At 35.5% G+C, this 26,712-nt stretch overlaps 1 protein-coding gene across 1 annotated transcript in view; it reads right to left on the bottom strand.

The window, feature by feature from the left end:
• Nucleotides 1-476: 476 nt before the first annotated feature.
• Nucleotides 477-26,712, bottom strand: part of LRP1B (LDL receptor related protein 1B) — a 1,721,287-nt gene continuing 1,695,051 nt past the window's right edge. The window contains exons 87-91 of the mRNA XM_079782447.1: nucleotides 19,170-19,246; nucleotides 7,581-7,671; nucleotides 6,526-6,670; nucleotides 3,719-3,817; nucleotides 477-2,270 (exon numbers count right to left, since the gene is read on the bottom strand). Coding sequence (XP_079638573.1) covers nucleotides 2,130-2,270; nucleotides 3,719-3,817; nucleotides 6,526-6,670; nucleotides 7,581-7,671; nucleotides 19,170-19,246 — 553 coding nt within the window. The 3' untranslated portion in view covers nucleotides 477-2,129. The remainder of the gene's footprint in view (nucleotides 2,271-3,718; nucleotides 3,818-6,525; nucleotides 6,671-7,580; nucleotides 7,672-19,169; nucleotides 19,247-26,712) is intronic.

Here is a 26,712-nt window from a genome sequence, read left to right as displayed (position 1 = left end):
AAATGTCCAAACAACATCTAATGGAATCTGAGTGTTCCATAAAGTTCACCTTTTAAAATGGGAAGGGTCACTGAGAGCTTTGGCTTATTTCAACATGATTGTCATCGACTGTGTATGTAACCCGTCTTTGAAACATGAAGTCTAAGATGAGCAATATAAGACAGGAGAAAAGGAAAAAGTAAGGAAATGTTTCTGATTCAAGAAGAAGGAAAATGCCTTCTCTACTGTGCTTTTAAAAATGATGTAATAAAATTAATCTTACTCCAGGGAATATGTTCTAAGGATATAATAAACATTATGTCTCCTGTTTACTAAAATAATTTTCTAGGAACATTAAACTCCAAAAAAGATAGGAATTTTCTTATTTTTAAAAACTACCCAACACACATACTTAAATATGTAGAATTTCATTTAAATAAGTCAGTCAACAATTTTTTATAAAGTATTTAACACTTCATTGTAGAAACATAGGCAAAATGACTATTATAACCAAAATGAAAAATACTGTTCAATTTAAAAAATGTACTTAAACAAGAACCTGAAAAAGTTTATGATATGCATAACATTGTTCAAGCAAAATTGCACTAGTATTACATAAATCAATAGTTTATAAAGGCCTCAATATGGCAAAGTTTAGAAATAGGTAGTATGCATGCACATAGTACAACAAAAAGTCTCTTTATAAAACAGCAGTTTTTTTTTTAATGCTTGTACAAAGGGATAAGAGCAACCACAAACATATTTCATCTGTTAGGTTAATACATTATGACAGCTAAAAGTCAGTCATGTCTATCAGAGGAACAAAAAGCCCTCCATACCTTGTGAATAAATCTTTTGTGCCTTTAAAGATATTTGTATAAAAATGCTATCCTTTTTTATACAACTTAAATAAATCGTACTTGTTTCAATTAAAAATTGAAAACAAAGAAACAAGTGAATGGGGTCCATGTGTTTTTGCATAACAAAAAGAAACCAGGGTACCAGGGAAACTGGTCAGCATTTATTCCTTCCACCTTCGATTATGAGCAGATAATTAATTATCCTATAACTGGGCAAGTCCTTTAAGAATATATTTTTGATAGGGAAAATAATGAATTAGTCATACTGTATATTGAAAATATTTATCAATTACTCTACACCATAATGACTGTTTTGCTTCTTCTTTTTGACCTAGAAAAGAAAATGCATTCACATAATTGAAATTCTGTCATCAATTTGTGTGCTTATATATTATTCTTTAGTGTTCTGTGTGGTAAGGGGTTGGGTTACTCTTCCACAAAATGCACATGATTGGGAAGAAATTTCTAAGACGTGAGCAACCAATACCCTGTTGTGCTCTAGGCTGGCTATTTACCTCAGGACTGAGGGAGAAAACAAGGTCTTATCACATAGCAATATGTTTTTTTTACTTTGGGTTATATTTTTGCTATGTTCTACCACCTAAATATAACTATTGGTTGCGGGGTGTATATGTTTAGTATATCTCATATAGTTCACTAAATTTTGGAAAATGTAGTCATATGTGTTCATGCAAATTATTCATTTTATATATTTTCAAAGATTTTTTCTCAAAATTCTCATCTATCACTTGGCAATCTAAGGCTAATTTCAAAACAGGAGATGCTGAACTTGTGAGGGCTATATATTTTCAGAAGTAGGAATCAATCTTAATGGGCGCAAAGAAGAGAGTTGACCTTTTTATCATTCTTTTACCAATTGAAACATAAAAGTAAAATGACATTGTATTACAGCTTTCAGATCATATAATGAAAAAGTGTAGAGACTCACTCTGTGGATTAAGTAGAACCAAAAAAGTTCATATAAAATAGATTGCTCATATTCACACTACAAAGGAATATGTTGTTTTTAATTTTAACAAATTCAAAGGGGTGTCATATCAGCAGCATTTTTGTAAATTGTACTGTAGTGCAGTTCTTGTTTCATAAAAATACCATACAAATGGTCAATCAATGGTCATCAGCAAAAAATAAAACTCAGAAAACGATTAACCAGGGAAAAGATAAAGAAAGAGGTAATGCTGATGCCAAAACAAGTATAATACTGTTGGAACATACAAAAGTAATCCTTATATTTTATACATTTTTACAGTATATAAAAGGCATCACTGATTATGCCACTGTCTCTCTTATTCCAATTTCTATTTTCTTTGGAAGCAGTTCTTTCCTTTCGTCAACACTTCCTAAGGAGTTTCGACAGTTTGGCCCATCCATGTATAATTTTGCATACACTGGATTGGAGTAATTTGTTGGCTGAGGGAAAAAAACAACAACAGGTAAGTACAATTTTATTATCAGTGTTCACCACATTAATTAGCTATTTTCTAGGATGCCTGTCTTTTAATGCTGACAACATTTATATGCAATACTTTTAATTTACTAAATAGTAATGATTTCAATGTAATTTAATTTGTGTGTATAGGCTTTTGTTGACTTTAGCATGGTATTAGATAAAATCATAATTGCATGTTTTTCAGGTAACTTGTGAACCTAATGGGACATTTGACATAAATATTAAAGTTCCAAAGAAATCATTGTGAACTCTATATTCACTGAGATTTTATTTAAAAGCACAAAACATGAAACTAATGTGTTATTTCCAGTCCATATGCTTCCCTCCTTATTGCTGTGGCAGCGGCAGGAAAAATGTGTTTACAGAAAGTCATCTAATTGCTCAGTGCTGATAATTTTTCAATATGAAGTTAAAAGCAAGAAAACAAAGAAAAAGAAAAATATAATACATTGATGGAGTAGATTTTAAAATAAAGACAATATTTTTGCTTCAAAGAATTTACATAGTTTTATCTTCCTAGATGTACTTATCACTGGAAATATTTTTGTAGTCTTTCAAGGAATTGAGGAGTACCTAGTCATCTTAGATTGCACAGTTACTTAGAGCATATTGAAGTAGAATTGAAACATGCAGAAATGATCCCTTTCATTTGAAAAAGATATACAAATGTTCATATTTTACTAACTGTAACTCAACACAAGAAATCATTGCCTAGTGTTTTAGTTTTTTCTGTTTGTTTCCTTTGTCTTTCCAAAAGCAGAACATTACACCTTAGTTACAACAAAGAAACATTATAATCTTTGAGCCATGCAATTGACAAAAATGATAAAAATGATAATGAAAAACAGTTGATGGGAGACTTGATACCCTTATTTTATCCCTCTTCTAACATAAACCACATGACTTTAGACAGAGTGCTTTTCTCTAAAAGCTAGCTACTTAATTAAAAAAAAAAAGAATGCTTTTATTAGACAATTTCTGATTTCTCAATATGAAGCCTTGTTTGTAGTATACTTTTATTTAACTGGATATCAACTTTGTATATATTGAATAAAATATCTTAAGAAATGTATAAAATTTTAAGTTTAGATTATTCAGTTTAAATTTCTAGCTAGAGATTTCTAAGAATAGCAAAGCCTCGTGTTTATTGTTAAAGTTCTATAACATGTTCAAACTCAGCAGAAAAAATATTTCTACTTAATAGCTTGCCTGAAATAACATGTATTACATGTAATCTTTCATAGGCAGGATACATAATGTAAGTTCCAATTCTAATGCTGTTTTCAAATCTCTTGGTTAATTAAAAACTCTATTAAAGGCAAGCCCCTACCTAAATCTAGTAATAGACTTTGATTATGAGAGGTTCTGTGATGGAATGGATATGAAATAATGAATTTGCTTCTCTCACCCCAGCAGTTAGTGGTCCTTTCAAATCAGAGTTTAAGTAGATGGGTGGTGCTGTGTGTGGAAGCTTGAAAGCACTGGACACGCCCCCTATATATCTGCCCTGTACGCAAACAGAGAATTTTAGTTTCTCATCTAATATGGAACTCTTTTCATTGACATAAACTCATGTTAAGTCATAAGAATAACATAAAAATATTCATCAATCCTGGGGCATGAACAATGTACTCATGGTAGCTTTAATACTTTAAGGACTATTGATATTAAATATTTGATCCATAGGTTGACATTTCTATTATGTCCAGATTAATTTAATTTTATCCTCCACAATAAAATCACATCTTTGCTAACAGCACTGTGAAGAATACACCAGCCTCCCTGACTTCAGGTTTGGTCACTTTGAAAATTTCTGACAATAGCCCATTCTGGACACTCAAGTATCTGACATCTTCTAATTAAAGATTCATCACCACTGCATATTTTTACAGAAAAAAAATAAGTTTAATATATCATAAAAGAAACATCTGTATTTTTGGATTTCTGTTAGTCTAAACAGATTAACTAGTAATAAATTGGCGCACCAAGTCTTCATGTAAGAGTACTAACTTGAGACTTCTTTGGAGTCTAAGGGTAGAATTAGCCAATCTGATGCACTCATATGCATACTAGAGTATTTATTGGTGACCCTCAAGGAAAAAAACTAGATGAAAATTTTAATGAATATACATATTTTAAAAATCTTAACTAGCAACTCTTAATGAATGATCATAAAATTTGGGACAACGTCAAGGGTATCAGGAAAATATTTTAAATATAAATTTAGGTCAATATCACCTCTTTATTCCCACCCCCCCAAAAAAGAGGGTCTTATTTAGAAGATACTTAAAACAATCTAAGTAAGGATTGAATGAATTTCAAGATAAAATCGGTAAATACTAATTTCCCTTTTTTGAACTCTTCAAACTATTCTGTGATTGCCTCCATAGGCAAGTCTTTTAAAAATAACTTTATTAACCATTTCATTTCTTTTTATTATAAGGTATTATTAAGTAGAAATTTTATCTATTTTTAGAACAATAAGAATGATTTCTACCAAAATCTTCTTTATGTAATACAATTTATATATATTTGGTTACATCATGAATATGTCAAAGCATTGTAACACAGTGAGTACTATGAAAAACATTTTATCCTTAAGGTTCTTCCATGTGGCTGGCTCTCTGATTTTCAAAATTGCTTATCTGTATTAGGACTACCTATTACCTGCAGCTCTTAGGCGACAATTCATATTTATATTTTCAACATCAGGAGACAGCTAGAATCAACCATCTAGACACATTTAATATAATTTTGGTCAATCAGTCAGCAAATTGGTAAATAAATATTTATTGAGTGTTATGTGCTTAAATAAATATTCATTGAGTGTTATGTGCTAAGTATATTAAAAGATATTTGAGGGACACTGAAGCATAGTTTTATCTTCCTAGAGTAAATGTGGAAACATTTTTAAATGGAATACTAAGAAGCTAGTTTCCTTAAGTGTCCAAAATTGGCTTAATTCTATCGCAAGAAATAAAAATAATGGAGAAAATGAGAATTCTCCTTCTTATATAAAGTATGCTTTAATATGTCCTCATTGGCTCATATTACATTTACAGGTACCATATTTTAATTTGTAAGAAAAATTAAAAGAATATGAGAAATCCATTATTTATGATGTCTTTCTCCTTCATAGATAAATTATCAAATAACAATGTTCTCGGTATATATACTCTTTAAATTTGAAGTAGCAAACAGTGAGACTTAGATTATAAGGTTTTATTCATGTACAATTTCGAATGTAGGAGTTTGTTACTTAACTAATAATTAATACTAACTATAAAATTATTCTTAATTAAGAATAATAACTTTAATACCCTTGGATTCTGAACTAGATTAAATGTATGGGACTTAATTCAACATCTTTGAGAATAACTGTTGCTATGAATGTAAAACCACTTGGACACAGATTAATTACTGTGATTATTTGTAATACAAAGATATATTTTATACATAGTACCTTTACATATCAGAAAATACATATTCAACAAATTAATGAATAAGCTAAGAAAATAATATCTATAATATAAAATTGATGTTCTTAATTCATAGTAAAATATCCTATAATTATTATAGAAAATATTCAGATAATACAGTGAAGTGAATCTTTGCAAGTTTATCTGGATATTGTATCATTTATTTCTCTTAAAAGGTGCCAATAGGAACATACAAAAAGCTTACAGAAACTTAAAAAAAACCCTGTAGCTATTTAGACTATATATATCAGTGACATGTCTCAAAATACATTACAGTACTTAGAAAAATATTTTTAAAAAGTGATTTGATTATAAACAAATCCATGGACTTTATTTAGATGAGTCTGCAATTAAACACTATTAGAGATAAAGTACTTATTTTGACAATAAAGTACTGTACTTTTATTATTAAAAGTACTTCAGGCAGTACTTTTACATTAGTCTGTATATTTAGATGTGCTGGTACCTCAACACGTTTGAGTGAAAGATGCTATTTTAAGTAAACTATACATGTTTATAAATTAAGTGAATAAATAAGTATGTATTTTCCAAAACATGTTGTACTAATTTCATGCTTCAGGTGAATGCAGTCCGCAATCTTATTTTTTTCTTTAGAAGAGACAATAACATTTAGTGCATCCTAAACTTTCTTCAGAAAAAAGAAACACTTGAAATTTAGAACCATTTTGCAGAGCTATGACTCAAGAGTGTCAGTGGTCGTTGCCCATCATCTTACCTTTGTTGGATCTATCATAAAACCGGAATCTAGAAGACCTCCATCGTTGTGATCATGATCCACCTCATACATGTTGTAAGATGGATTGCCAATTTCTACGTTTATTCCTCCATTGATAATAGGTTGTCTTCTAATAGTTTTTGTCCTAGAATATGCAAACATTGTTTAAGTATGAGTTTAAATCATCGTGTATGAAACTATCATATTTGTAGATTTATTGAATTATCTTAATATAACTAATGGTAAGTTCATAAAAAATGCATTCAAAAATCAAGTCACAGAGGAACAAAAATAACAATGTGGTGTTATTTTTCCAGAGTATTTAGATTATTATTATTTTTGTTAGATTGAATAATAAAAAATGCCCTTGGAACATATTCCTCTTAAGTACCTAGTTCCACATTAGTTGAAACTAAATATTCACTAATCAATTATTTTTTTAAAATTCTAGTTTTTTCCTTTTTAATGAAAAACACCCCTTAAAAAATTGATAAAAAATTTAAAATAAATTGCCTTCAACCCCCCAAAGCCTCTTTTACATAATTCAAAAACTGCCTCACACACTCTTGGTTTGTGATGATAACCACAGACAACCCACTCCTTCTGGATATTTATAACTGCATATTCATCTATATTAAAATGACACTTCCAGTAATATATAAAATAAACAAATGAACCATTTCTGATATATAATACATATTCAATATCATTGTATTTACATTACTATCTTTCATAATATAATATGATCCTTTTCAAAGACTCTTGAGTTTTCAAGGAAAAACTACCACATATGTAAAATCTACTAAAGTTTTAATTAATATTTCCCCTTGTTAGTTTTATTAGAATATATGAATAGAAACATCTCATCAACATTACATGGGAGAAGGGTTGTCTGAATTATAATCACTCGAAATAAAATAAAGGGATAAAATTGTTTGAAAACAGAATTTTAGTTAAAATAATTTATGTTTTAACGAATTAAAAAGTTATCCATGTTTCAGTAACTATTTGTGCAATTTATTTATGAACTGCTAGTCTAGAACATTGCATCGTACCTTCTTTTTCTTTTACAAAGCACTAACCCAATTACTAAGGTAGTTATCAAAGTCACCAGGAGCACCAGAGGCACGATGATGGCAATGCTTCCTGAAAGAGAAATGAGTAAGTCCATAAACACATAAATAAAATAATGATTGATATAATTGAACACTTTATTACACCTAATCATTTGACCATTGACGTAAAGTAAAAGTAAAGCCTAGGCCAAATATCTATAGTCCTAGTTCAGAAGTACATTATGAAACATCACTCTCCTATTAAATATTTGATCTGTTGGAAATGTTTCCTCAGCTATCGTTCACTTATATGTTGCAGTTAAGTATCTTGCTGTTAGAAATGCTGAATCACAGCACACATATTACTTGCAATGATGTAAGTACATGCTGGTAACTCCTTGTAAATTACATATTTACACAATTTTACTGGCCATACTACCACCCTTAGTTTTGTTCCTCTATCTATACATAGTCTCTGGCCAGGAGTACATGTGCCAAATCAGATGGAAGCCTGGCAAAACAAAAGGGACATCAGTGTTAAAATTGGATGGATACAGGCCTAAGTATCAGTTCCACAACTTATGCAAAGTGAGACCTTAAATGGGTAATTTAAAATCCGAGGTTTGACACATTGAATATTATTTAGCCATTGAAATATCAAATGATATATAAAAGTATTTTAAAATATGATATTAAACATAAAGTCACTTTAAAAAAAATGTTTTTGAGGCTTATGCTCTTCATCTATAAAACAGAGACAAGAAGACCTACACAAGGTCTGTTAGTTTAATTCAGGCGTCCTCAAACTACGGCCCGCGGGCCACATGCGGGTGTTTTGCCATTTTGGTTTTTTACTTCAAAATAAGATATGTGCAGTGTGCATAGGAATTTGTTCATAGTTTTTTTTTAAACTATAGTCCAGCCCTCCAACGGACTGAGGGACAGTTAACTGGCCCCCTGTTTAAAAAGTTTGAGGACCCCTGGTTTAATTCAACAAAATAGGGGACAAGGGGGATTCTCTTCCTCAAGTTCCAGAATAGTTTTAATTGAACATATCTGGGAGATTTGGCTTATGTTGCAAATTTGGCTTAGAGTGGAAGGGAGGGAGGCAGGGGGAGGGGGAAGAGAGCGCACGAGAGAGAGATAGAGAAAGAGAGAGAGAGAGAAAAATCAATGTGAGATACACATGGATTGATTGCATCTTGACCGGGGTAGGGATCGAACCTGCAAAGTATGTGCCCTTCAACTGGGAACTGAACCTGGGACCCTTCTGTACGCAGGCCGAGGCTCTAGAAACACTGAAACACTAGCCAGGGCAATGTGCCATTTATGATATACTAACAAGAATGATCTTAGGTTGTATCACCGATCTACAAGCTGGAATAAAAGATCTATGGAATAGGTCTTCAAAAGTGATCTGAGAAACTGAGTGTTAGTTTTCATGCATCTGAGCATAGGGGAGAAGCAAAACGGAGAACCTCTGTCCTCTATTTCTAGGTTAGCAATAAGAGCAACCAATCTTTTCTTTTCATGAAGGAGTCGATCTTGGTGATACTGTGATCCACCTGGGGATATGCCTGGGGTTGTATGTCACTTATGCAAGAAGAAAACTGAATGCAAGTGTTGCTGACAACAGGAGAGTATTAAGTAGCTCTACCCAGTACCTAATGTTAACTTTCCACAGACAAATGTCTACTGCCCATGAGACAAAGGCTTCATTTATTTGGAATAAGCATCTAGTTGATTCAGTCAAGTTAGCCTAATCACTGGTTAAATGAAGAAACAAACCAGCAATGCAAAATCTAATTGAAATTTAATGTGGAAATCTTGAATGATTCAGGAATAAAACTTCAAGAAATGTTAAATATTTGAATTTGCTTTTCAAGGACATGTGTGTAAAAATACTGTGGCAGAAATGAATTGTAATACTAAGCACAATAAACAGCTGCTTAGGGACTTTAAAATAGAAATATAGATACATTTTAATAGCTATAGCCAGAAAATATCTGTGTGCCATAGTCCATGGTGGAGATTCCTTACCAAAATATCAACAAGTCTTTATTAAGGAGATGTCATGTATAAGAGAATATTTTAATATGAATGCTCAAAAATAACTTGACTAAAACAACCAAATAACTATCTCTTCCATGCAAAACAAACAATAAACATGGCTTGCCTTCTTTAGCCAGTTTATAGAATGCAAAACTCATTTTATTTTTTCATGCTGTTACCAGGATTATATAGCCCAGTGAGTTTGATATTATATGGTTTTGGGAAAGTAAACTTGGATTTGCGAAAATGAACTTTATATGAATATGTAACTTATTAGTAATTAGTAAAAGTAGAGAATCTGGCAGATTGGATAGCAATTAACATTTGTTCACAAATTGTAAATGCCAGTGAACAGCTGGTTTCTTCATAAACAATGACTTTAACTGATTGATCATGACTTTATAAATAGCCTTACTTCATTACTTATCTTTTTTTCCTGCTAAAATTTTTAATATATTGGCATGTATTAAACATACCAATACTTGTTTTAAGGTATATAAAGTTACCTTCCCTTCAATGCAATTATATGTTATTTAGAAAATTGGATATTTATCTACATAGGGTTTTTTATTCCTTTAAGGTAGGACTGTTAATTATGCATGCTAGCAAACAAATAACTTTTTCTTCTTTCTCCCATCACAGATGGCAGTTCCAATCCCTTACATTACAGCACTTTGTTTAAAGACCTGGATTTCTAATATATTTATATAACCAAGCAAGGTAACTGCAATAATGCTTAATGTAGCCAATAAATAATGCAGGGTAGCAGTTTGGCAATGTATAAAAATGTAAAATAGTTGATATTGATGGGAACAGTTAGCAGCCACATGTATTTTTGGACTCATAAGATAGATATATATCAAATTAGGTATATATTTTTAAGTAGAATATATAGCAGTAAATGTCATAATGCAACATATGACAATTCATATTTCAGGAGATTTTTAAATAGTGCATTATTGGTGGATTTTTCTAAAATGATTTCAAAAAGCACATTCTATACTTATTAAGGGGCTACCTCAAAGACCTTCTCATGTAAAATAGAGCGAGTCTTTCTTGGCCACATTGGTCTGAAGCCTCATCATCCAATACTTTTCTATTAGAAAAAAAACTGCATTATTAAATTGTTATGTTGTAGAGACCCTTTCCCCGAGACAGGCAGCACAGCAAAGCAGCTGAGATAATAAATTCTGCAGCCAGGCTACCTCTGGTCACACCTTGGATTACTAACAACATGACATTAGGAAGATTATTTATCTTTGTCTCAGTTTACACACATATACAAAGAGTGTCATCATTAATAGCTACCTCATAGTTATTCGTGTGAATAAGATTATGTTTATTACATAGAAAGTGCTACATACAGGTTTATTAATTCATTAAAATAAATTGTCACAGAACTCTGTGTATGCCTCTGGTTTGCATGTTTTACAATATATTATAGAAATCAGTTTCTTTGTAATTTGATGGGTTAAACTGTTTATCTCTCTTTCTCTTGCAGATAGCACAGTCCCTAGGACATCATAGGGACTATAGTTTCAATTCTTATTTTAGCAAACATATTTAAAGTGTTGCTATGTCCCACACACTCAGCATGCACTCTGCTTTGCACTGGGGATACAGATGTCCCTGCTCGCACATTGTTTGATATAGTTTAGAAGATGACAAAGAAGTGCATTTATTTAACATGGTGCGATAAGCGCTTCCCTAGGGAAAGTCTCATTGCTCTGGAAATATAAAGGAGTATCCAACTAGATCCAGAATGGAGGAGGACTGGTGTGCCTTTGAGACCTGTGAGCGAGTCCTCTTTAGTCTCATGGAAGAGAATGCAGGTCAATGGGTGGAGGAGATACTGAATTAATCTGGGAAGAGAAATGTGGAGGCATGGAGGAGGAAAGATTATAGAACAATAGTCTGGCTGAAGTGCAGAGTAGAGAAGGGTGGAAGATGAAGCCATAGAGGACAGCGAAGGGGTGTGCTGAAGGGCTACATAAGCTTTGTCAATGAGCCAGGCATTGTACTGCTTAAAAAACGGGTGAGGCTCTAGCTGGTTTGGCTCAGCAGATAGAGCATCCGTCTAAGGGTCCCAGGTTTGATTCCAGACAAGAGCACATGCCGGGGTTGCCAGCTCCATCCGCAGTGGGTGGCATGCAGAAGGCAGCTGGTCAATGGTTCTCTCTCATCATTGATGCTTCTATCTCTCCCTCTCCCTTCCTCTCTGAAATCAATAAAAAATAATAATAATTTTTAAAAAGGGGTGAGGTTGAAGAACACTTAGGAACTAATAGCTACTGGATATATTGTCTGACTTGACTTTAGAGAGAAGAAACATTAAGAGCAACACTTAAGTGTTGCTTGGGGAACCAGATAGATTTTTTTAAAAGCCACTAATATATATAGGAAGGCAAAACAAGGTGTATGGAATTGCCTGGTTGAGTGGAGGAAGGTGATGAGATCATTTTGGGATATATGGAGACTAAAATTCCTGTGGAATATAGATATTGATAGATATATAGATAGATATAGATATAGGTATAGATATAGATGATATAGATATAGATATAGATATAGATATAGATATAGATATAGATATAGATATAGATATAGATATAGATATAGATATAGATATAGATATAGATATATACAGATACATATACATATAGCAATGTGCAGTGGGATATATGTCTCAAATTCAGAAAACAAGCCAGGATTGAGGATAGTAATTTAGTGGTAATCAGCATAGAGTTGATAACTGAGACAGGAATTACTGATTGCCAAGAAAGAGTATAAGTAGTGATAAGAAGAGTGTGAGTTAACCAGAGGAGAGAAAAAAAGCATCTCACTAAGAAGACATTGCCACTTCAAGAGGGGTAAGAGGGAAACCAGAAGAATTGCATTATGGAGGTCAAAAGAAGAGAACCTTTTGCTTATTGGTTACATTTATCATAGAAAATATAAATGTAAGTTATACCACCACAACTGACCTCTTTTGACATGTTGCTATATTTTCTCTTAAGTTTACATATCTTACATAATAAAAAGGTAATATTTAAGGTAATATTTAAATTACCATCACTCCGCTACGCCCATGATTGGGCCAGCGGGAGACACAGGGGGCGGGACTCGGGGTGGCTGGGGTGGTGATTGGGCCGGCAGGACGCTGAGCTCGCGTTGCCAGCGGCGACGCGAGCTCAGCGTCTGCGCCATGGCTGTGCTGGGCACAGACAGGCCTCTGGGGCAGCGAGCCAAGCCGGCGTTTTGGAGGTTTGGAGGCGGCGGGGGGTGGGAGGGGTGGGGGGAGGTGGACGGGTGGCGCGGCTCCCCAGGGAGGAGTCTGGCGGCAGTTGGGCCGCAGGATCACTTGGCGGCGGCCCCAGCCTTCCTGGGCGGGAGGCAAAGGCAAGACCCTGGTCTGGGCTCCGGCCGCAGGAGGACCACGCCCCCGCCCTGCCTTGCCCTAGGGGCCCAGGGACTTCGGAGCTGCCGACCAGCGGACAGACAGCTTACACGTGCATGATTAAATCATGCACTGGGCTTCTAGTATATATATATATATATATATGTATATATATATATATATATATATATATATATATGTATAAATTAGAGGCCCAGTGCATGAATTCGTGCACAGGTGGGGTCCGGCCAGCCCACCCCAATTGGGGCCAATTGGGCTGGGCCAACTGGGGGGAGGAGGTGCGAGAGGTTGGTTGCCTGGCCAGCCCCACCCCTGATCAGGGTGGGGGGGGGCCCATCAGGGGTGGGGCCGGCCAGGGGGAGGGGCCGGGGGCAGTTGGCAGGCTGACCCTGTCCCCTGGTCAAACTCCCAGTTGAACTCCCAGTTGAGGGGACAATTTGCATATTAGCATTTTATTATATAGGATGTGAGTGTATATATACTTTTTATGATTATGATGCCTTCTCCATAAGCACTTTCATAAATTGTAATGTTCAAAATCACAATGAAGTTCTTGCTTTGGTAGCACATATACTAAAAAAAAATCATGAAGAAAATCTCACATTCCTAAGTAAAGGTGATCCTTCCAGTGACCTTCAGGAGGCTGCCTTTCATCTTGGTTCTGCATATTCATCTTCACTGTGTACCGCTGTCTCCTTGGTACTAGAACACTGGTTCTACCAACCTCTTGAATGTGTTCCGGGGTTTTTCTACCTGCCCTTCCATGGGTTTGAAACCCCATGAGCCTCTCCTTTTCTTTTTAAGCCTTCAAGTTTCAGTTTAATTATCATCATCTCAGAGAAGTGACTTCTGACCTCACTTCTCCCCTGCCGTTCTCTATACTTGGCCCTCTTTGGCTTCCTTCACAGAATCAGTGGTTTATGGCTGTGTGCCCTCTAGAACCTCAGCTTCATGAGAAGAGGCACTGTGTCTGTCTCACCTATTGAACTACCTCTGAAATCTAGTCCAGTCCTTGGCACTTAGAGGCTTGACAAATATTTGCTTTGGAAGCATTAGGACAAATGCATTATTTTGTTGCACTTTTCGGTTCTTCCTATATATTTGCAATTTTATGATTCCTTGGTACCATATAATTTCCTCTCCATTTTAAAATATGATAATATAAAAGAGATAAGGGCAAAGTAAAAAAAGAGAAGACACAATCCTTCATGGATATATTTCTGTTGTGACTATAGTAAAATACATCTCCAATGCCCCACAAATGCTGAGTATATTTTTATGCTCCTTAATTTTAGCATATACAAATAGCATAAATCAAACATTAATATCTACTCCTTTCAAACTTGTAAAATTAAAATACAATGAATATTTTATCATCCTTAGTTTAATATTCTTCAAAATAATTCCAGAAGAGTCAGATGAGCTTTTTCAAGTGGAACCTAAGCAGTCGTAGGACACTAGATCTGCTCAATTCCATGAGCTAAGTTTTAGATACTTTCACAGTAATGGCCAGAAAACATCAGTATGACTACTCAGAGGTGGTTAAGAAAGGTAAATCTGCGTGCCAGTTAGCAGTAGTTAGGCCGACAGAGGCAGTGTATTCTCAATTACTCCGAGGTCCAATGATTATGGAATCCTTCACTGTAAGCAGAAATGCAGATTTAAAAACGCGCCCTAAAGGATCCATCTTTCTTATAGGGCAAATAACTCCTGCCCGAGTTCAGGGAATATTCACAACCATTCAAAACCACTGCACTTCACTACAGAATAAAAATTACCTTCCTACCTTAGGAAGATCAGTTTATCTCTTTTCAGACTTATTAAGGCAAATTTCTCAAAGTGTAAATGTCTGATGATAAGTATTTTCTAATAGAGTCATTATTTGGTCAATTTTGCTCATATTTGAAATAATATGACATTTACATAGCTAATAACCCTTTCAATGTGCATTGGTATTTTCATTATATTTAATGACCTTAGTCAGTGAACAAAGGGAGTTAGAATCTTTGGGAAAAGGTTTACAACTTCTTGCAACTCCTCCTATTCCATGTTCCCTGATTTAGCACTGTTACATGTAATTAGAGGCATCTCCTTATAACACAGCTTGTGCCCATGCAAACAGTTGGAGACATCACCCTCCAATAAAAAAATATCTGGCACGCCTCTCCTCCACACCATTTTTTTATTTCAGAGAGGAAGGGAGAGGGAGAAAGAAAGAGAAATATCAACGATGAGAGAGAATCATTGACTGGCTGCCTCTTGCACTCCCTCCACTGGGGATGGAGCTCGCAACCCGGGCATGTGCCCTTGACCGAAATCAAACCTGGGACTCTTCAGTCAGCAGGCTGGTGCTCTAGTCACTGCCATAGAGCCAAACCACCTAGGGCCTACATATCATTTTCCAAACACCAAACTTTTCCGTTTGGATGGACCTTATATAAAAATTGAAATTCAATTGACATTATTCTCTTTCTCCCTTCATTTCCCTTCCCTTTCCATCCCTCCCCTCCCCTCCCCTTCCCTCCCCTTCCCTTCCCTTCCCCCTTCCCTTCCCTTCCCTCCCCTTCCCTCCCCTTCCCTTCCCTTCCCTTCCCTTCCCTTCCCTTCCCTTCCCTTCCCTTCCCTTCCCTCCCCTTCCCTTCCCTTCCCTTCCCTCCCCTTCCCTTCCCTTCCCTCCCCTTCCCTTCCCTTCCCTTCCCTTCCCTTTTCTTCCTTTCCCTTCCCTTCCCTTCCCTTCCCTTTTCTTCCTTTCCCTTCCCTTCCCTTCCCTTCCCTCCCCTTCCCTTCCCTTCCCTCCCCTTACCTCCCTTCCCTTCCTTTCCCTTCCCTTCCCTCCCCTTTCCTTTCCTTTCCTTTGTCCCTCCCTCCCTCCTTCCCTCCATCCCTTCCCCCACCTCTTTCTTTCTTTTCAGAGAGTTGCATCAGTATTTTAAGTTTTTTGACTTTCTAAAAGGTGCAGTACCTCACTTATCTTAGATAACTGAGAAATTACCATGACAGAAATGCTGAAATACCTTGTCATAATTTTCAACTTACAAATCCAGTGTGTTCTACAGATTGGTAATTTAAAATGCATTCTTTATTTTAAAATGCTCTTAATAATGGTTGAGTTTTGCAACTAGATCACAAAGTCATATGTCAATTAGTATGCTTCCAGAATTATTTTTAGTAATATTAGTCTGAGCCTTAGTTCCAGGGAAGAGAGAGGAAGAATCTGGGTTTTTTTTGTGTGTGTGTTTTTTTTTTCTTTTCCTTTCCTTTTGCAATAGCAAATTAGGCAAGATGTATTTTGCCACCTCTCTACCTTTTATGAACCAATTCCCAAATCCTAGTGCTCTATTTCTACAATTATGTGCCCACAGCTTTCCTAATGCCTTTTCCTTCCCTTTTCTAAGGATAACACACAAAGTCTAGGATAAACACAACATGCTTCATGAGCAAAGATCAGTTACCTCATCTCTCCAAATTCAAGTACTCATACTAGGTTATTTATTCTAGATCTATGTGCCATTTTTCAAAGATGCTCATATTTACTAGCCCAAATTAATCTCTAAACTCTGTCTTTGAACAATGTTCCTGGAAGCTTGCTCTAGGGTATCAAAATTTGTATACTTTGACTTTGATAGTGTCTTTCAATTTTTCACAAACTCCAGAGTAAGTTTTTGTGTGTTTTCATGAAAGATTTCTCATCAGCAGTAAAGAATAGAGAAAATTTTCTAAAGTAAGCATTTGTCAATTGGGGATGTAATTTTTCCTCAGCAAGAAAGTATTTACTCAATTGATGAATAGTACAGACTTTTCAAAAGGTCAAATTAATTATTATATGTGTAAATTAAGAAATTGTATTTCATACTTTTATTTTGAAATATTTATAAATTAATTTAAAGTTGTTGGAAAACAGATGCACAATGATGATTAGGTGGATTTTTATATGAGACACCAGTCTTAAGACCAGAGCAACACAAAAAAGAGTTGTAAAATGTTACACTATATCCTATCTAATAAAAGAGAAACATGCAAATTGACTGTGCCTCCACTACACCCACAAGCCACGCCCAGCAGCCAATCAGTAGCAAGTATGCAAATTAACTCAACAAATATGGTGGTGGCCACAGAGCTGGAGAGAGCAGGAGGCTTGGGTTACCCCTGGCAATGGAGGAAGCCAAGCTTTCCTCCCACCCTGGCCTCCACTCAATGCTACAAAGTTTCAATTATAGAAGATAAATAAATCCCAACAAAAATGGCGGCAGCCACAGAGCTGGAGCGAGCCAAAGGCTTGGGTTGCCCCTGGCAATGGAGGAAGCCAAGCTTCCCTCCCGCCCTGGCTGGACCTGCCCTCCGCTCAAGGCTACAAAGTTTCAATTATAGAAGATAAATAAATCCCAGATACCAGGGCTTCCACTTGGGACACCGGGGGGCGTGGCCAGCCTGCAAACCACCACAGGCCCCTCGCCCAGGCCGCCCCACACTCCAAGGGAACCCCCACCCTGATCCGGGACACCCTTCAGGGCAAACCAGTCAGCCCCCACCCATGCACCAGGCCTCTATCCTATCTAATAAAATAGTAATATGCAAATTGACCATCACTCCAACACACAAGATAGCTACCCCCATGTGGTCAAAGATGGCTGCCCCCATGTGGACACAAGATGGTCGCCACAAGATGGCCATCAAGGGAGGGCAGTTGGGAGGGACCAGGCCTGCAAGGGAGGGCAGTTGTGGGCAATCAGGCCAGGAGGGGAGAGCAGTTAGGGGTGACTAGGCCTGCAGAGGAGGAAAGTTGGGGGTGACCGGGTCTGCAGGGAAGGACATTTGGGGGGTCAGGCCTGTAGGGGAGGGCAGTTAGGGGCAATCAGGCTGGCAGGGGAGCAGTGAGGCATCAATCAGGCTGGCAGGGGAGTGGTTAGGGGCAATCAGGAAGGCAGGCAGGTGAGCAGCTGGGAGCCAGCAGTCCTGGATTGTGAGAGGGATGTCTGACTGTCCATTTAGGCCCGATCCAGGTAGGATCGGGCCTAAACGGGCAGTCAGACATCCCTTGAGGGGTCCCAGATTGGAGAGGGTGCAGGCTGGGCTGAGGGACAACCCACCCCCCCCATGCATGAATTTTATGCATCGGGCTTCTAGTTTTAATATATTTCTCAACCAGTATTTTAAAGACAAGCAATAAACCAACTGTAACTCTTAAGAATTGATTTTTAATATACTTCTCTTTAAGACTAACCAGTCAAATCCATTTTTCTACAACACATTAAAAAGCATTTTAAGAAAATACAGTTTGCTCTAATTAAAACACGAAATTATTTTCCTTCATTGAGCATTTTCATGTCCATGTGATATAGGCAGCCTCTGTAGGTCAAGTACATTTCCTAAGAAAAGCTTATGCAAGATTTGCAGATGTGCATCAAGAAAAGTGCCAAGGTTTGAGATGAACTCTCACTGCCTAAAAGAGACACAGAAGCATGGAACAGACTGTTGAATTTCAGCAGGAAGGCAGGGGTGGGTGGGTGGGTGGAAAGAGATTAACCAAAGAACTTATATGTATACTAGTAGCCCTGTGCATGAATCCGTGCACCAGTAGCTCACTGCTGCCCTCCTGTAGCTCCCCTCCCTCATAGCTTGCTGCCCTGCCCCCTCCTGTAGCGTTCCATTGCCCGCTTGTAGCTCGCTGTCCCATCCTCTTGCTGATCCATGATCCGGTCATTACAAGGTCAGTCGTTATGCTTCACGGCGTAACAACCATTTGCATATTACATCTTTATTATATAGGATTTGCATAACCCATGGACACAGACAAGAATGTGGTGAAGGCTTGGGTTCAGGTGCAGGCTAGAAAAGGTCAATGGGGGGAAAAAGAGGAGATCTGTAATATTTTCAACAATAAGTATTAGAGAGAGAGAGAGAGAGAGAGAGAGAGAGAGAGAGAGAGAGCGCACATAAATGCCGGATCCTGTCATCAGGTGAGAACTCAAAGCTTCATCTTCTAAAAGGTACCAGGATAGCAGGGGATCTTTTTTGCAAACCTTCATAAAAGAGATTTTCCCAGATTCAACTCCCCTAACAAAGGCAACAAAAATGATTTATATACTAAAACACTCAAGATATGAATCTGAGGAACTTACTTGTGCTGATATGATCAGACTTGCTGCTCTTTGGGGCTTGCCTCTCACATTGTGTGCCTGACCAGTTGGTGGAGCATCTAGAAATATTAAAAAAAAAAAAAAATCAGTGAATAATAACCTCAAAGTCTGTTAATTTGGTAACTTCAACCAAATGGAATGGAGGAGCCAGCCATCACAGATTAATGGATATTAGGGAGAGATATCTGCTAATTTCCTGTATATTGTCAGTATGCTGAAGGTAACTTCAGTTGGACTTCACCAGCTTAAATACTTTTTAAAGTTTAGTTTTATAGTCATTTTTCTTTATTTTATGCTAACCTAAAATTGTCATATTTTATAGCAAAATGGAAATCTTAATTAAGAATTGGGAATTAATTATAGAAATACTGAAAATTACAAATAGCCAATATAAAAATTGAACTTGCCTGTCAAACAGATCCTCCTTTATTAAATTTCTGTGATTGAAAAAGTTTTTTTTTTTTTGTTTTTTTCTGGTTGTTCTGAGTCCAAAGTGGAAGTAGCTATCACTGAAGCTGCAGAATGTTTACTCTCTTAAAGCAGAGATAGGAAAGTAGAGGGTTTTCCCATTTAAAAATCATACTTCTATTCCTATCATACTTCTATTACAATATAAAAAATGTGCCCACGTTTTTATTGTCTTCCTTACATAGGCATCCTGACACTATGATGAGAAGTCTAGCAGAGGATTAACATAATAGATAGGATTAAATTCCATTATTTAAACATAAATCACGACCATATAGTTAGCTGGTTACATCAAATAAACTCTAGAGTGGTTTCAGTTATTTTGAACAATGCTTGTTGGCTAAGATGCACAAGATGCCTCCCTGTATTTGTCAGCGGAAATTCTCAGAGCAACCATTTAATGGTCTTCAGTTCTTATTTAAAATGACAGTAAAAAAACACACCATATCAACAATTGTTGCACACAATAAAAGAACAGCTTCTAGAACCATTCCAAGTATATCTTTCTGGTCATAATGGCCAATCTAAATAACTGCAATTTCAAGGTCTCTGCCAGTTCTGTCATAGTCAATTTAGATAGCTGAAGCTATCTTCAGAACGAGGCTTCGGTGACATCATGTTCATTGTTTGGGATATTCAAGAAGACAGTATTGGCTGCTCGAATACAAGGACAACATTTCATAAAATCATTATTGCCGATAAAGTCAAATCATGAAAATTAAAATTTGTTTCATAAAGGCATATATTAACTTTAGCATAATTAATAATAGTAATACTATTAAATATAGTTATTTGATTAATAATTATATTATAAAACTATGAATATGGAGCATGATTTAAATGGAAGTTAATATCATTATATTATGGTTAGGCTTTCACATACATTATACTAATTTTTTGTTCAATATTTTTATAAAAAGCTTATACATATATACCTTTTCCTACACATCACATTTATTATATACCATAATACAAGTCAATCATTAAAGTAGAAAAATAAAGTTTAAGGCCAAGCTTATGACATTGTCCATATTACTGAAGTGAGGTAATGGAATGAGCACATTTTTCAAGTAATTATAATAAAGTGGACACAATAAAAACAATTTTTTTAAAAAGTCACTTTTTTTTCTTTCTCAGTTGTGGTTTTACAGATGAATGATTAAGAAATTTGTACCAATTCTTCAGAGTTTTAAATTCTTGACACAGTCCACAGATAATTTACAATAAGATGTTTAGTAAGACTTTGCAAATATGTTGTTGGAGTGAATTCTGATCATTGAAAAATTCTTTTTGCTTTATGTTTGTTAAATCTTCCTAACGGACCACTGAGACAGTTTTACATGCTCTGATTAAAAGAGTAATGCTGATTGCTTTAGTAATTGTATTATATTGCTGATGTGTACAAGGCTATTTTTGTGCAATTATATTGAACTAGAGGCCTGATGTACAAAATTCGTGTAAGGGGGCTCGGCCCCCGCCGCGGCAGTGGCTGCCTCATCTGCCGCGGCCCCCACCCGCCTCATGGCCGCCTCAGTCGTCACAGCCCTGGCTTCATCCAGAAGGTCGTCCAGTCTAATTAGCATATTACACTTTTATTATTATAGATTACTGATTAAAATGTCAAAATTTGCTCTTTATACTACCTTCTTTAATTAAAAGAAAAAAAACCTAAATCAGGGTTCATGTTAAATAAGAGGAATGACCTAAGATAAACTATGTTACTAGAGAAAAAGAACTCCTGGGGGCTCATCATTACTCTAAGATGCTTGAAAGTCAGAAAATGAAATTGCTCGGAAATTGGAAGATTAGACGCTAATTGGCCAGATTTTGTTCTGATATAAACATCATGCATTTTAATTACTTTTGCAAGTTATAAAGTATATGCCACTGGAACTTCAAAAGAGCAGAGAGAGATTTTTAAGCAAAAAAGATAAAGAGAGTGTGATTCTTATTCCAAATTTTGGGATTATGTTAACAATGTTTATTTATTTTTTATTTTACCCATAGCTTGGACCCAGAACTGTATTCATAAGAGATAAAAGCAAGAACCTATTAGTAGTCATAATGCTCCTATCTTTCAAATGGAGGCACATTTAAATTTCCTAAACTGCAGGAAATATTTTACTTATTCATACTAGAAATAATAGATAGATTGTGCTGAAGAAATAATTAACAATTATACATTTTAATCAGCTGTTGATCACCTTGTAATATTCTCCATACTCCTTATTAAATAACTAGAGGCCTGGTGCTCAAAATTCGTGCACTCAGGGCTGGGGGGTGTCCCTCAGCCCGGCCTGCGCCCTCTCGCAGTCCGGGAACCCTCAGGGGATGTCTGACTGCTGTGGAGGCAGGACAGGCTTCCGCCACCACTGCTGTGCTCACCAGCTGTGAGCCCTGCTTCTGGCTGAGCAGCTCTCCCCCTGTGGGAGTGCACCGACCACCAGGGGGCAGCTCCTGCATTGAGCGTCTGCCCCCTGGTGGTCAGTGCACGTCATCGCGAATGGTCATTCCACTGTTCTGTCGATTTCCATATTAGCCTTTTATTATATAGGGTTATATATGATGCTTTATGGCCAAAGATAAAATAAAATATATTACACTGTTCTACATTTGTTCCAGTATTTAAAAAAATACTCCTTTGACATATTAAATCAAATAGCTACCATTAATCCTGTTGCCTGCTTTACAAAATTCCTAGTTAAGACATTTGTTTCTCCACAAATTCTCCCAACGATTGATTTAAGACCAAGTATTTTTATCATTTTTACAAAAATGCATAAGTCTTCACACTCTGAGTAGACTGCAATGACCAAAGACAGTAATGGCAAAGCATTTAAGAATTGGATTGTGTGCAGATCATCAAAATTTGTCCAATTGCCACTGAATTATTTGCATAATCATGCTGACTATAATACCTCTGACATCTGTCTCTTTTTCCTTATTCCTCAAGCAAAATCCATAGTCCACGCCTTGGTCACCTTTAATCTGTGCTGCTCCTGGCTATTCATCCTAGGACTATTATCTTCAAGTTAGTCCTGCATGGCCCTTCTAAGAAACCATTTTTTTTCTCACCTTCATTAACACCTATATATTGTTTATTTTAAACTTTTTTCTACAGTTGTTTTCCACCTTGAGACAATGAAAAATCATTTCTTTTTATGTGTTGATCACCAAACCACTCTGAGTTATTTAACCTTTTAAACACTTTCATGAGTTTTAACTAAGTATTGTTGGATTAGGGAAATACAGATAAATAGATAGATTCTTATTCTAATTACCTAAACAATTGTTTATCCTTCTTTCTTCTAATCATCAAATAAAAATATTTCCCCTAGCTGTTTCTGGAAGTCAATAGCTTCCCGATTTAACTTTTTTTTTTTCTTTTTCCCTTTTCTCCTAGGCCATTTGACATTTAAAAAAAAAAAAGTTGTTTACTGTTACATTACTTTCTTAAATATATTCTTCTACTGCATTGTAGCTATATGTATAAAATATTCTTAAGTATATTTGATGACATTTCATTTATTTTCTAGATTAGACTAATGATTAACAAAATGGAAAAAAAATTGTTAAAATTCAAATTCTGGAGTCCCATATACCATAAATTTTCATTTAGCACATTGGAGTTGTGGCCAGAAATATGCATTTTAACAGTGACTGTAATGCAAGCAATTCACAAATCACACTTCAAGAATTATATTCCCACAGACATTGTCCTTATACCAAATATTATTCAATCATTTAAAAAAATTTAGGACTGGAATAATGATATGCATATCTAGCATGATTGTGCACAAGAGTAAATAACATCAGTATAAATTCTTTACATACTACCTAAAAAACTGAGTAGGTTTTTATTTTAGGTAACTAATTCTCATCTGAGTGTTACTATATGAAATATATTGTTAGGTAATTTATTATGTCATTTTTAAAAACTGTTTTTATAGATTTCAGAGAGAGGAAAGGAGAGGGAAAGATAGAAACATTGATGAGAGAGAAACATGGCATCAGCTGCCTCCTGCAAGCCCCCTACTGGGGATCAAGCCCTCAACCTGGGCATGTGCCCTGACCAGGAATTCTGAAAACTCCTGGTGCCTGGAATGAGGCTCAACCACTGAGCCACATGGGCCAGGCTATTATTTCTTTTAGTAGTTAGTGAGGTTATTGTATGTTACAGTATTATCTGTTCCAATTCTAATTTTCTGTGACACAGGGAAATATCTTTGTGTAAAGTCAATTATTAAACACATATTACTAGGAAGCACAATAAACATTTTAGAATATCAAAGTAAGTTTGGTATATATAACAAAATGTAATCTTTACAAAGGAACAGTTTTTACATTTAATTGCATAAATATAAGACATATAATTACACTGTCCAAAATAATGATAACTTTGAAAGAGTTAGAGTGATTAGTACAAGGAAAACTGAAGTCAGATATAAAGTAGTGAGGGTGTATTGAAATCTTATGTATTGCCTTTCAGTGTAATGATGATCAACTTACTTGGACTACATACACATGTTACTTTGTAGAAATGTGGTCTAGAGTTTCCCGCTTTGGGAAGACTTCAAAACAAAATAATGAGATTAATATTTGCTCCCTGTTTATATAAAGGTCATGAAACTCTTCTAACCTAGGTAAGATTCAAAAGTGAACTTTAAAGCAATCTGAAACTGAATTTCTCCTCATATATATGTGCTGGCTGCCATTATTAACATGATGATGAAGATATTCAGAAGAAATATCTTTAGTATTCCCTTTTTTTTCTACACCAAGAGGAAAAATGTCATGCAGGAATTAAAGAATGCTTAGCAAACTTGTAGTAGCATCCATATTTTGTTGCTTCAAAAATCTCATTCAGTATAAATAAAAAATATGATTGTGTTTTGTGCACCAGATTTATACAATAGCATGTTCATATACTAGGTAAAGAAAATTAGAAAATTAAAAATCACTTGAAAAATATTATTTTTCTGATTAATTCTGAAAATTTTACTCTTTTGGGGTTGAGCCATGACTACTTTGAACACAAAAGACCTAATTTTGAAGCTCTACACTCGAGGTAGCCCCCAGCACCATTTTGCCCTCTCTCCTGGCAGATAGAAGTATTATAACATGTTTAAAAATCATTGCATTTCGAACAGATATTTGTATATTTAGTCACCTGTTTATTAATATTACTTTAAAACATGATTTCATCTGTTATTGTTCTACTTTTTGAGATAACAATTATTTCATATATAACAATTCATAATTTTTGTGCGATGCCTCAAAAAATTTCTACTCTAACTCTGATGAAAATTTTGCATAAGATTTAATTTACATATACTGAATTTTGTGCCAGATCCCATACTAAGTATTTTCATACAAACAAATACTCTTATTTAACTTCTATAATAATGTATAGAGTTGGAATTATTTACTGTGTGTTAAAATGGTTTTCCCGAAAGAGCATAGTAATAAGTCGTATAAATAAAATAGGGGTTGTTATTTCATCATTGTTATCTGTGACAATGCCATATCCTTCTAATTCAATGCAAGAGTAGGAAGAAGTTATTTTTCTTACTCTCTCATTCCAGTCCCTTAATAAGGAAGTCAAAATACTGTCTGAACAAAAGGAAATAAATGCTTTTTTTTTTTTTTTTTGAGTAGTAAAGTGGTAAGACACATTGGCTCAGACTTGTGGTCAGTAATGCCTAATATTCTCTCTCTGGCAGTGAGAGTTAGGAACATGTCATTAAAGAAAGTTAATATCCTTCTTGATATCAACTCTACATTTTGTGTTGGTTCCAAATCCTGTATATGTGTCTTATATATCTTTAAAGACACAGCATTTATAAATTCATCTGTCATTACTCAATACAATTTTAATTCCCACAACAATTTACCCTGTATTTCACTCATTTGGTATTTTTCATATGTAATATTGTACTGCAATTTCTATTTATTCAGCACTATTCTCTATTCACATTAGACTGTTACTTCTTACATGGCAATAATTAGGTATTACCCTGCTTTAAAAAATATTTTTATTGATTTTGGAGAGGAAGGGAGAGGGAGAGAGAGATTGAAACATCAATGATGATAGAGAATCATTGATTGGCTGCCTCCTGCATGCCCCCTACTGGGATTTGAGCCTGCAACCTGGGCATGTGCCTTTGACCAGAATCAAACCCGGGACCCTTCAGTCTACAGGCCAACGGCCTATCCATAGAGCCAAATCGGATGGGGATGCTTTTTTTTTCTTTTTTCTTCACAACAGCACAATTCACCATAGCTAAGATTTGGAAACAGCCTAAGTGCCCATCAGCAGATGAGTGGATTAAAAAACTGTGGTATATCTACACAATGGAATATTACACTGCTGTAAAAGGAAGGAACTCCTACCATTTGCAACAGCATGGATGGAATTGGACAGCATTATACTAAGTAAAATAAGCCAGTCGGAGAAAGATAAATATCACATGATCTCACTAATTTGTGGAATATAATGAACAACATAAACTGATGAACAAAAACAGATCCAGAGACAGAGAATCATCGATCAGACTGTCAAACCTCAGAGGGAAGGCAGGGGAGAGTGGGGGGAAGAAGGATAGATCAACCAAAGGAATTGTATGCATGCATATAAGCCTAACCAATGGACACAGACACCAGGGGGATGAGGGCATGAATGGAGGGTAGGGGTAATGGGTGATAAGGACACATATGTAATGCCTTAATCAATTAAAAAGAAAAAGACCAACTTTAGGTAGTATCTTAAATTTGTGTGTGTTGTCAAAAGTACACTGGATTCAACTCTGTAATAACATCATGCCTATTTTAAAAATATTACATTAAATCATTTTGTTAGCTAGTACTGATAACAGTAAGACAAAGTTAATCTTATTTTGATATTAAGATAATTTGGTCAGAAAGAGTTTTTTATTTTTGTGAAATGTTAATGAGGTGAAGTACAAAAAATAATGAGATGTTCAGTAAACTCTGACCAACAATTACTTTAGAAAAGTAAAAATTAATGAGAAATTCCAATTGAAATGGTGACCGTGAA

Source organism: Cnephaeus nilssonii (assembly GCF_951640355.1).
Source record: "Cnephaeus nilssonii genome assembly, chromosome: 10".
NCBI lineage: Eukaryota > Metazoa > Chordata > Mammalia > Chiroptera > Vespertilionidae > Cnephaeus > Cnephaeus nilssonii.
Note: the sequence above shows the minus strand (reverse complement) of the source record. Positions and strands in the feature narration are given on the sequence as shown.